Below are 12,895 nucleotides of genomic sequence, written 5' to 3'. Positions count from 1 at the left end.
TATGGATTGCAGTTTCAATATGTTAAAGAGAATGTGAGTTTTTACCAATAAAGATTAATTTAGGTGAAAAAAAATGATTTAGGCTAAATTTATCCTAAAAAAAATGATGCAAGAAATAAACCCCATAATCAGTAAGCATTAAATAAATTGTAATGCTTATCAAGACAATCTTCCCTGTAATATAAAAACAGGCCTAGACAGTTTGACAAGTAGTTCTATTTAAGTCTCAAGGAACAGAAAATCCTTGTTTATAAAACTTCTTATTGAACAGAGAAAAGCCAACCTATAAGTTGGATTTCTTTTTTAGACAAAAACCAGGTTAAAAAGTATTGGCTAACTTAGGACATGATAAAACACTAAGATTCAAATCCAGCAGTGTATTAAAAAATAATTTGACTAAATGTAATTTTTTAAAAGGTGAAAGGATGTTTTAGCATTTAAAAGTGTTACTGTAATTTATCACATTAATGACAAAGAATAAGAAGTTGTTTGATCAATGACAAAGGGATAAAAATTGTTAAAACTAAGTTTTTTTCTTTTTTAAGGAATCAGCCCTTAGCCAACTTAAAATAGAGATTTTTTTTTTAGCTTGATAAAGTCTTTATACTAAAAAAGTATGGCAGACATCATTCCTAGTGGATTTATACTCAAAGGTTTAAACTCATTGCTTTACCTTTCAACACATTACCAGATACCAAACCAGTGCAGCAAGATTAAAAAAAAAAAACAAAAACAAAAACCCAAAAAGCACAAAAGCATAAAGATTGAAGTGAGAGAAGTAATTGTCATTATTTCTAAGGAAAATCATTTATATAGGAAACCAAAAAGAATCAGCAGGAACTATTAGTAGCAATCCAAGGGTTCAGCTAGGTTGCCAGCTTGGAAGGGCAACATATAAAAATCAATAGCTTTCCTCTGTATTGGGAATAACCAATTATAAACTCTGATGATGATAAGATATCATTTATAATAGTGACATAAACTAAAAGCTATCTAGGAATAAATCTAAGAAAGTATTCATAAAACATATAAGGGAAATTTAAAACCCTATTACAAGAGTTTTATTATGGTATTATAGAACGTAAAAGCAGCATTCATAAATGGATTGATTGAATATTATGAAGGTGTCGCATTTCCTCCATTAAAATTTAAATTCAGTGTAATTCCAATCAACATCTCAGGAATAATTTTTTTTTTCATGGGGCAGACCTGAATCTACAATTTATATGGGAGAATAAAGATAAAGAAGGATTTTTTTTTCTTACAAGGCATTAACATTATACAACAGAAGTTGGCAAATTACAGCCCACAAGCCTAGTCCAGGCTGCCACCTGTTCTTATGAATAAAGTTTTATTTGGACACAGCCACATCCATTTACTATGTATTGTCTTTGGCTGCTTTTATTCTGCCATAACAGGGATGAGTGGTTAGAACAGACTGTGTGGCCGGCTGAATCTGGCCCGTTAGAGAAAAAATTTGGCATCCCTGTTCTTCAGCATCTGGCATAGAATCAGAATATCTTAAGTACAGACTCCTCCCTTTACACATAAGGGAATTTGGTGTAATCATTCCCAGCAATTGGTGTTAGGAAACTGTTTCACAAAAGGAAAAAATTAAACCATTTTCATATTTTATACCAGAAGCAAAGTTTCAAGTAGATTAAATACCTGTTAAAACTATAAAGCTGATAGACAAAAATTTAAGATATTATTTTGGTAACCTTATAGTGGAGACAGGTTTGTTACATAAGATTCACAGGGCACAACCATAAAAAGAAAATTGATCAATACATCAAAATGAATGCTTCCTATTTAATGTATCATATGATAGGAAAACTAACAGATGGTGAGAATATAATTGTCATGTTTAATAGGCCAAGATGCATATTTAAATATACAGGGGGCTCTGAAAAATCAGAAAATAGAAGGGAGGAAACCACTACAAAAGGGCAAAGTATGAATTGGCAATTCAAGGAGGAGAAATATGTACTTATACATACCACACTAGAGACAAAAGTAAAGGATTCCATTTTGTCTATCATACCAGTAAAAGCTACCTAATCAGATACTCTCAAGTGCCGACAAGAATGTGAGTAAATAGAAGACTAAACATACTGATGCTGGGAATGCAGACTGGTGCTTCTATTTTAGAAAATCTAAATAGTAAAACCAAATAATGGGACTCTAGCCTAGATACCCAGGGAAATCTATGTAAGGGTGGTCATCTGTGATATTTGTGGTTCAAGATTGGAGATAAGCTAGTCCTTTGGCACTAGAGGGAAAACTACAATGTAATCCAGTGAGAGGGAATAGGCATTGGGAAGGAATGAATTACGTGTACCTAGAGCAACATGAATGAGTCTCTAAAACAGTGTTGAGGGGAAAAAAAAAAAAGAGTGACATTTAAAGCATGATATGATTTATATACAAATTAAAAAAAACATGCAGGAGCCCTATGTATTTTTGACATGGCAATATTTATAAAAATGCAATTAAGATTATAAACAATACATTAATCATGAAAAAGTGAAGCTCTGTGGTTGAAAGAATGGAACTGGGCATAGAGGATGAAGGAGAAATGATGAGAAAAATGAAAACCAAATGAAGAGTTTTTCATGGACTCTAAGTAGGGGCTTATCAACTAGAGCCTGTGCTGAAGTCAATTCTGTACAATCATCCTTTAGAGGAAACAAATTCTGGGCACATTAGTCCTAACAGCAATGTTAGATCCAGCTTCTCAAACAATGTCACCAGGTATGGGTCTCTCTATCTTGGCTCTGCCCACCTCTCTGGATGTCAGGTGGACTCTTTTTAGTGTAACTTTTAGTTGTTTTGGTTCATGTGAGCAGATTGGCAACTCAGCAGAAAGAAAGTTCTTCCCTTTAGCATCAGCAGTAATCTTCTTGTGGATCTCCTTTTTTTTCAGAGGCTCGTGTTTTGTCCTGTGTCTGCTTTTGAACCAGCCATGTGACAGAAGCCTAAGGATGCCTGAATCACTTTCCTGTCCCTAGAGTCAGGCAGTGGGAATAGCCCCACAAACAGAATATGGTGTGTGGGGGGGTATTACCCAAAGAAAAATCAGGATGGTATGGACAGAAATACAGAAAGTAGATGCTGGGCTGGCAACCTTCCCCCCACCCCCAGCAAAAACCAAGTAAGGTTAATAATAATCATAAGACACACCAAGAGCTGCAGTGGAATTGAATCAATGCTGTTTGCAGAATGACTGAATTGAAATGCCATGTTTATTTAAAAAATTGTGGGGGAAATGAAAAAAGGTTAACTCTAAATATCTGAAGCACTGCCACTTGCACGATACATATTTCATCCTCTCCAAGGCATGAATTCATGACAAACAAATAGACTTGGAGGAAGGGCAACTATGTAATGGCTGGAATTGATTGTCTTAGAAGCAATGAATAGTGAACTTCGCATCACGGGGTATATTCATGCATAGTCTAGCCAGTTAGTTGGCCAAGATTCTGTAGGGAAGGACCCAAGGATTGGGAGAATAGTTGGGTTTGATCATGGTTCTCCATCCTTTGGGCAGCTTACTCAAGCATAGATTGCTTGGCCCTTTCCCAGAGTTTCTGCTTTGGTAGGTCCAGAGTAGGAATTCAGAATTTACATTTCTAAGTAGTTCCCAGGTGATGCTGGTGTTATTGGTCCAGGAAACACACCTTAAGAACCACTGGGTACATTGGTTTTCAATATCCTCATTGGCCTGTCATTTTTATTAGCTAGTTGTAAATGTTCTGAAAACCAGTATTGTATCTTTGAGGCAAACCTTCTATTTTATGTCTTAGTCCCTGACATGTGTTAGGTTCTTGCCATGTGGGCACTTCTAGATGATAGTAGATGACATTTGCATGGCCCTCTGTATCTTTTGAGTCTTTGAGAACATGAGGATCATTAAACAGTTGTACATTTGTTGGTATGCTTTGTAAAATAGTCAACCATTTACTGACATTGTCTGTTTTGTAATCTTCTGGTTTCCCATGGATTGATCTATTCTCACAGATTTATAGGAGGATAGTTTCTGAATTGGAAAATGAGTGGTTTTCCAAGGAGGGTCTTAGTTACTCAGGAAGTAACGTTGCCATGCATAAGCATAGGAATGATGGAAAACCCTTACTTGGTACCCAAATGCTAAGCACCGCCTACTGATTCAGTCATATTCCACTCCCTTGACTCCCCCCCCCCCCAAAAAGAGAATATGAAATATTTCACAACCTGCATTAACCAGGAATTGTTCTCCTCTTGAAGTCTGTTTTTTTTCCTCAAAATTTTTCCCTTCAATTTTGGAATTTTTACTAGAATAGTTCTTTGGAAGTGCTCATGTTTTGGTAGTTATAGGCAAGGTCAAACGGTGTTTGTAGCTTTTCTAAATTGCTTTTACATAAATAAAGATGAAACCATTTGAGAAAAGCATTTAAGAATTAAATGGTTTATAGTCCATGCTTAACAATTAAAAATTTCAGCTTAGCAAAAATGATGAAATGAATGGATAAAAATAACCTGACAGGTGGAACCTAGTAACTTTGGGTTAAGGTGACAACTTGAATTACAGAGGGATTTAAGAAGACTGTTTTGTTGTCCTTGTGCAAGCTTCTGCTTAAAAACAATCAAGGCAACACTGGGTAAGGAGAGGAGAGTATTTTATGAGGATTTGCCAAGAATCCATCTTAGTGGACTTAAATGGGGAACAGCTTCAGTGATTTCTACTTTGCAACTAACAATCTGTAGTATTGGAATTTGCTTTTTTTAGAGTTGTATATAATCTGAGTTTCTCATCTGAATTTTACAAATTCTCATTTCCTAAATCATCTTCTCTTTCAGGTTTCAACCGTGAGAAAATGTCATTCAGATTTGGCCAACACCTCATCAAGCCCTCTGTGGTTTTTCTCAAAACAGAACTGTCCTTTGCTCTTGTGAACAGGAAACCTGTGGTACCAGGACGTATCCTTTTTGTTTTGTTTTGTTTTGTTTTAAGAGAGGCAAAATAAAATGCCTCTGAACTTAACAGACCAGAGGATTGCAGCATTGGCTTCCAATGTCAGTCTGAAAAAGAAAACAGGGGCTCCGCCTTCCTCCCCCTTTGGAGAAACCAGGTAAGATGTTGCATTTATTCCGAATCCAGTTGGTGGCACCAGTAATATGCTTGATCAATGTTGCAGAACTTTCTGAAAAGAGTTGCTTAGCAACCGTGGCTTTGGAGGTGAATTTTTACTTGACCTTTTCACTATAGTAGCTGTGTAAATAAATAGGTGCTTCTAAAGTGGGCCTAGTGAATATCATGGGTACTTTGTTTTCAGTTATCAGTAGCAAATCTTAATAGTAAGATAGAGATTGGCTGGCACTTTTGTGATGTGGAAATAAGGTATTGCCTAAGGATTTGTGATTAACTTGGTGTCTTTACCTTTTAGGGATCATTCTAGCAAATTCATACACCTCAATATACCTAACAAAATAGTCATTTTCATTTTAGGATCTGAAATAGCATTTTTTTTTCTTGGAGAGCATCCCAGCTTCTGGATGGTCATCCAGTATCATTGGTGGTAGAGTTTTATTTCTCTCTGACCATTGACTTGTTGTCTTTCCTGCTGCTGACTTCAGTGGAAGCTTTATTCTTTGCAGCGGGAGCAGCAGGAATTGGTGAAATGTTCTGGAGTTATTTTTGTGTTTACTTAGAGTGTCACTCGTGACTGTGTGCAAATGACTTTTGTACTGATGCTTTAGAGTTATTTTTTTCTCTTTCCCTCTAATTTAATTTACTATGCAGAGGGCAATAAAGTATAAAATTTCATATTTTAAGATAATAAACATTTTCCACACTAAGACATGATTTTACTTTGAAATAAATGTCTCTGTAATTTTGAATCTATAAGTATCTCAAGATTTTTTTTTCCAGAGTAAATTAAAATTGTGTGTGTGTGTGTGTGTATATATGTATAATTTTTTTCCCCTATGGGAATTTTCAAAGTGTGTGAGAACTTCAGGAATAATCTCCTTTCTTGGCCATATACCTGATGTAACATTGAAAAAAAAAACACAAATAAGAAAAAAAGCACCAAAAGAGAATTGTGATTTTATGGTAGACACCCGGATTCCTTGAATTTAATTTTGACTAAATAAATTATGTACATTTATAAAACTAATGATAACAGGAGTAAACTACTAGTACAAATTACTTCTTGATATTTACCTTTAAATTTATAAAAATAGTCTAAATTATAAATGGTAAATATTTAAAAATATTATTTCTTGTCTACTGAAGTAAAAATAAAAGCTGGAATGGTTCAGGAAAGTCCTATAAAAAAAGAAAAATTTTCAAGCTGTATGTCAATTTTATATGGAGTTCTTCTAAGAGACTTTGAAGTTCTTAAAATGACAGAAGCATTTTATTTTTTCGTTTGATTCTGCTGCAAGTTTGTGGTTGTCTTTTTCCTCTGTGGATTTTTTTTTAATGGTTGAGCATTCTGGTGTCAAAAGAATATGGTTGAAATGCCATATCTCTTTGAGTGCCAGCTTTAATTGACTTTTATCTTCTATCAAAGAGGGGACCTGGGATGAAAATGTCATTTTAGATGAACAAATTTTAATACCTTGCCCTGGAAGGTTGCAGAGTTGTACTGCTTTTTTAATGGTTAATAATAGAATGAATTTAGTTTTGTAATTTTTTTAACTCATATCTTGATAGTAGAAAACTTGATTTTCATGGTCTTTTTAACAAATTTTGTCAGGTGTGATGCAAGATATAGGTCATTGACATGCATGTACTTCAGTTGAGGTGTCTGCCTCTGCGAAAATGCACAAGCTGAATAGTGAGCCGTTAGTAAATGATGACTAGTCTTTTTCCAGATGGCACTGGAGCTGCTGTTTTGGAAATGGGTCCTGGTCAGTTCTCCTATCTTTGAGTAAATGCCAGGGACATGAGGCACGTCGCATTAAAATGAGCAAACCTCAGTTTGCTTGGAAGGTAGCAAGAAGGAGCCGACCCTTTCTGAGGATAAGAGAACCAGGACATTTCTATAATCTGTATATTGAGTGAGGCATTTCATATCTGCAGGGTTGAAAGGGGTCTCAGGACCAGTAGATAATGTATTCAGACAATTCTTTTTATATGATGATTTTGTGATTTATTTTTTTATTTTTTTACTTTACCTTTGTAAACTCGGCTAGGTGACAACGGTGAGAAGAATCTTAATACGTTACTCATTCGCCTGCAGAAAGCGATATTCTTTTGTCTTGTGATTTGGGAATTGAAGCTGTGGATAGCTCTGCCCACTCACATTTCATGAAATAAATGGTGAGATGTCTGCAGCGGGCTTTAATCTTCCCCCAGTGCTCTGTTCTGTCTGCCCTAGATGAGCCCCTTGGTGTGGGTGTCCTAAGTCGTACAGCATCTTGAACCCTCCCTGCTCCTGGACTTCTCTCCAGCCCACACATCATTCAGACCATGGCTCCCAATCCTATCTTTCTCCTTCCTAGTCCCTTCCAAACTACTAGTGAATATAATGAATGTTTGTTTTTTTTTTTTTAAGGAGAAAGTCCAAACTTTTTAGCATAATCTTCAAAGATTTTCACTATTCTTTTTTTTTCATTTTTAATGTTTATTTATTTCTGAGAAAGAGAGCATGAGTTGGTCAAGGGGCAGAGAGAGAGAGAGAGAGAGGGAAACACAGAACCTGAAGCAGGCTCCAGGCTCTGATCTGTCAGCATGGAACCCGGCACGGGACTCGAACTCACAAACTGCGAGATCATGACCTGAGCTGAAGTCGGACACTTAACCGACTGAGTCACCCAGGCGCCCCTAAAAGATTTTCACTATCTTGACTCAACCTTCCCCCTTTACAACTATTTCCTAAACAGGTGTTGTATTTCCTTTCACCATGTTCCCCACCCCGGCCACCTTTACCCTGCCTTTCTCTTAGAGATGAGATCCTACCCATCCTTTTTTGTTTCAACTAAAATGTTTTGATACCCGCCTTGCCCTCTCAGGAAGTAAATGTGTGGTCCTCTCTGTGACCCTTGACTCCTTATTTGCATGTCAATTCATGCAGCAGTTTATTATGGAGCTCCTGCTCTGTTCCAGGCATTGGGCCAAACACTTACCCAGTCTGCCTCATGTCAGAACTATGTGCATTCTTGTTTGTCTCTGTGCCGAGTCCTTCGTTCCTGGAAAGGGGTGGGGCAGGAACTCTTACACGTCTTTTTCCTCAGCATCCAAAGTACTATCCTGCCTGAATTTTAAGTGAAGCTGTAATCATCAGGAGCATATGGATCATTTCGATTGATGGAGCGGGACAACAAGGGTCCATGGAAATCCTGCCTTTTCAGTATGCCCAACCACCAGCCAAATCTTGTTCCCATTTTATTCCAGATCTTTTAGTATTCTATTAAAGCTATATTTTTTCCAACTTTCCCCTCCTGCTTTGTCAGTTGGAATCTTGTTTACATGTCTGTGTTACAAGGGTACAGTTAAGTCTAAAAGTGGTGAATGAATTGATGGCCGATGGAAAAATATTTTTTTTGCCTGTTAGTTTTCAATGGACAAGTCTGTATTTTAAGGGCAGTATATTGGCATCTTTACGTAAATAGGAAATTATTATTTTGTATTTATGATGATTTTCGTTTTAAAGAGTATTCAGGTGGCCTTTGGGGAATGTGCCATTCATGAGACTTGTAAATGTCATCTTTGAACTTGTGTCCTCTCTAACATTTTGCTCCCTCTCCCCAAACCTTTTTTTCTTAGGACTTTGCTCACTGACTTTTTCATACCTTTCAGAGGAGGAAAAGAACTGTTAGATCAGGGACCAAAGGTAAACTTTTGAAGCAAGACTATTGGCTTCATTCTCAAAAGACCCACTCGAATCCCTCCTTGTCCCCACTGAAAGCAAATACTTCTGCTTGTCGCAAACAGTGTTTAAAGCTGATTGAACAGGCTTTGGCCTCTGTGGTGCAACACTCTAGAAGGATATGTCAGAATGTCTTTAATCCATTAATTTCTTGTTCCTGGAAAATGCTTTTCAGAGTGTCTTGGTGAGAGAACAGAATCATTTTGGAGATTGCATCTTAAGAATTCTGTAGTGAACATTTTATTCATGGACCTCAGTGCAGTCCGGCTATTGTTCATGGCTTAAGTAAATTTGAGCCAGTATGGTTAATACTTCTCCGTACCCTGCTCCCTTGCATTGTGCTACATCTCCCTCCCATCTTGAGCATGAAAAATGAATTTGAGTATTAGTGGAATCCATTTAGAGACTGGGGCTTTTATGGTAAGTAAAATTATTCATTTGTTATGTCCTGGTGTTTTCAGCAGACTGTGTATTGATCTTTAGATTGCTATTCAGAATGGCTGAAGGGGCCCTAATGTAAGGGAACACGGTGACGTTTGTGAACGGGTTGAATGCAGTGTGTAATGACAGAGATAAACCTGGCTTGCTGGCCATACTCTATTATACAAATCATTTGTCAACAGTTTATTGGATCAGTTTTTAAAAAGAGCAGGTTTTTCCAAACAGGAGCATTGCACACCGAATGTTATCAAGTGCAGACACTGTTTGGATGATGCATTGAGGATAGCCTTATAAAGTGCATTTGTGAAGAATTAGACTATGTCCCTTGAAAGATATTTCTGCTGAATGTTAGAAACAAAAGTTTGGCACAATGGAAATTGTTCTCTAAGGTCCAAATTTAATAGGTAAAAAAGAAAACTCTGGCAAATGTCTTTTAATATACGATTTTACCTTTCCAAGCGAGCAATGGGAAGTTGTCTGTTTTTAGACTATTGCCGTGTTGAGTTCTCCTGAAGCAAATGAACAAATAACAAAAATAGCTTCATTACTTAACAGTGCTTCTTACGGAATGGATGCTATAGATAAAAGTGCCCTTTTAGTTCTTCCATAAAAATCAGAAATATTTGTCATTTCCTGAGTAGGTTGTAATCTTGTGAATTTCTTTAATTGTTCAGGAAACTGCAGTTATTAGCGATCTGATGATCTTTCATTTCTCAAAAGAGTTTCTTTTTAAACCTTCCTGTGCAAATAAAATGAGCACAGGCACTATTTTAATATCCTTATTACTAAAGATAGTTTTTCTTTCTTAAAATTTCCCTCAGTGTGTCTTTCCCCCCTCCCCCCGCCAACCCTGTGCATGCCTGTCGTGTATTAGCTAGCTTAAAGTACCCTTGGAGAGACATTCAAGGGCAATCTTGCTGTCCTTTGTCCTGAGCTGCAGTGGGACAAGTTGGTTTTCTTACAGTCATATTTTTCTTTATTTGGCAGGTTATTGTGTTCAAGAATTCTGCATGTGGCAGTGGTTGTTCAGTTAGAACAATTCTGTTTCTGTGGGAAAGGTTCCCGTAGAAATGTTTACCTACCTTTGGGTTGGTAGCTAGAAAGAGTCTTTGATGGCATCGGTCAGCAGGGACAAAGGAAGCTCTTGGATGCTTTTATCATTCACTAAGTTGACTAATCTCTTTTTTCAAGCATCTAGAACCCACCACAGATGATCTTGGCAACCCTCATTGCAAGACAAACCTTGTGTGACCCTCATCCATCTTGACTGGTCATCTGAAGAATTACTGCACAAAGAGCAAATGCATTTTATCTCAGATGCCACTTCTTTGGTTGGTAATTAGCTCACAGTGTTAAGGATGATTCTGAGGCTACATGCAGGGTCAGTGGGTAGTAATTGTCTTGGGTACCAGAGGAGAAAGAGGAACGCTCCTTGCCAAGCTCTGCCTCCCCCAGGTTTATTTTTCATTCCTGGAGCTGAGACTGGTGTCTTTGTTTTTATTGTAGACACAATGATGGATTGTTGGCACCTGATACTGAAGGAATTAATAGATGCTTTGTATGTGTGCAGGGAACGTTTGAAATCAGATGGAAAACAATGTGTGGATTTTATATCCTTTGTCCTGGCCCATTCAAACAAAGGTGACTCACCCATGAGGCAGTGGATGTAAAGCATGTGCAGATTGGTCTCTAGACCTCATCCTGGCCTCTTCCTACTGTCAGTGGTCTCTCCCTGGCTCCTTGCTGAGTGCTGGCTGATGAGGATATGCATATGGTGGCCTTGTGGTTCACTTGGCTCCTCTTCTGAGTGATTTTCCTTCACCTTGACCTCTTCTTTATAATAGGATTTACCTTCTAGCTTCAGGCCCTGCTGTGAATGGGGTGAAATGGGCAGGTCTGACCATGGTTATGCATTAATGGAGGGAAATGCAACTGGCTTTTTGAGTAGAGCTTTTAGGAGGTTGCTGCATTGTCTCAGAATTGCACAAAGCCTATAGAGTCACTTTCACCACCAGAAAAAGATATCTTTACAATCTGCCTGTCAATATAAAATAGAACTCTGTTGGTATGTGAGCACAGGGAGGGGCGGGGGAGGACAGTATGAGGGGTGCTCTGTCTCCAGCTGTAGCAAATGGTAGGATGGTAATTATAGGTATTAAAATAACACTTTGAATATTTCTCATATTAGTTGCAAAAATGAATATCCTATAACAGGACAAGCCATTTCCCATTTCTATTTGTTTCTATGTGAAACTTTCCCCAGGTAATTTTAAATCATCACGGTTAACAATTACTGAACTCTGTTCATTGTATTCCAGGCATGTTTTTGACCTGCTTCCCATGCAAGCCTTCAGATTGTGAGGAACAGGGAAAGGCTGGCCACGGTGTTGCCAGCCTCACACTTGTAACAGAACATAATTAGAAGTAATGAATGATATAATACATCATTATTCATAAGAAATGTCACGTAATTAACTTAAATAATGCAAAATATATTCTAATTTCCATTTGGAATGAAAATAGATTTGTTGGAACATCAGTAGGCAGTTAATGTTTATCCTATATTTTCATACACATATCAAAACTGTTAAAATCTATTGAAGGAATAAACATGGATTTTCCACAACACAATAAGTCAAGATGCCTTTCTTTTGCTAATAGAGTCTTATGTATATTCCTCATTTATTATATATGTAGTTTGTATATATGTTCAATTTTTAGAATTAGCATAATTTATATTTATTGCGAATTAATGATCTAATTTATTTACTTAGCTTCCATTTCTTCTCTCAGACTAATTGACTGAAAAAATAACTATAAATTTGCAAATAGCTCTTGGGCACAAATTCTAAATGGGCCTTATCCTAGGAACTCTCTACAATAGTAGATCTTGGAACTAGTTTTGTGTTCTAAATTATTTCCTGGGATTTCTCCTATAGGCTTTAAATGTGCCTCAGGAGTCTTGGTTTGGCTTAGATGTAGCCACGGTTGGGGCTCAGGATGTGGGTGGATATGTCTTAGGCAGAGGCATTATTTTCATATGAAAACAATTAGTATGACACATGGCACTGACCAATGTCAGGGTAGTTCTTGGAAACTCTCTGCTGTGTCAAACATCAACCTATCAATTTTTGTATTGTGGAGAGGTCTGGGGAGCCCCAGGGGAGGAGGCAAAGAGGAAGGAGCAGCATGCAGGGGATAGTACATACAGAAGGGTTTTGAGAGTTTAATAACGGGAATGGACATGCCAGTGGCCATGTCTCAGTGACAGCCCTGGTTGTAGAGAGATGAAGACTGATAGGAGGAAGCTGCTGTTAGACCTTTGACTCAAACCTGATATTTGTTCTTCAATACCATTGAGTCCAGCAGAATCACAGGTTTACCAATAAGTTAAAAACAACAGAATTCAGGGGCATCTGGGTAGCTCAGTCCGTTGAGCATCCAACTCAATTTTGGCTCAGGTTATGATCTCACAGTTTGTGAGGCTGAGCCCCATTGGGCTCTGCATTGACAGAGCCACGCCTGCTTCCGATTCTCTCTTTCCCTCTCTCTCTGCTCCTACCTCATTTGCCTATGTGCTCTCTATCCCTCAAAAA

General features: G+C 37.5%; 1 protein-coding gene across 10 annotated transcripts in view; it reads left to right on the top strand.

Moving 5' to 3' along the window:
* Positions 1-12,895, top strand: part of FHIT (fragile histidine triad diadenosine triphosphatase) — a 1,407,272-nt gene that overhangs the window by 623,302 nt on the left and 771,075 nt on the right. For all 10 annotated transcript variants that reach the window (XM_042979314.1, XM_042979313.1, XM_042979310.1 and 7 more), the window contains one exon: positions 4,840-4,959. In XM_042979314.1, the coding sequence (XP_042835248.1) occupies positions 4,857-4,959 (103 nt within the window). In that variant the 5' untranslated portion in view covers positions 4,840-4,856. The remainder of the gene's footprint in view (positions 1-4,839; positions 4,960-12,895) is intronic.

This window comes from Panthera tigris, chromosome A2, assembly GCF_018350195.1.
Source record: "Panthera tigris isolate Pti1 chromosome A2, P.tigris_Pti1_mat1.1, whole genome shotgun sequence".
NCBI classification, from domain to species: Eukaryota; Metazoa; Chordata; class Mammalia; order Carnivora; family Felidae; genus Panthera; species Panthera tigris.
Note: the sequence above shows the minus strand (reverse complement) of the source record. Positions and strands in the feature narration are given on the sequence as shown.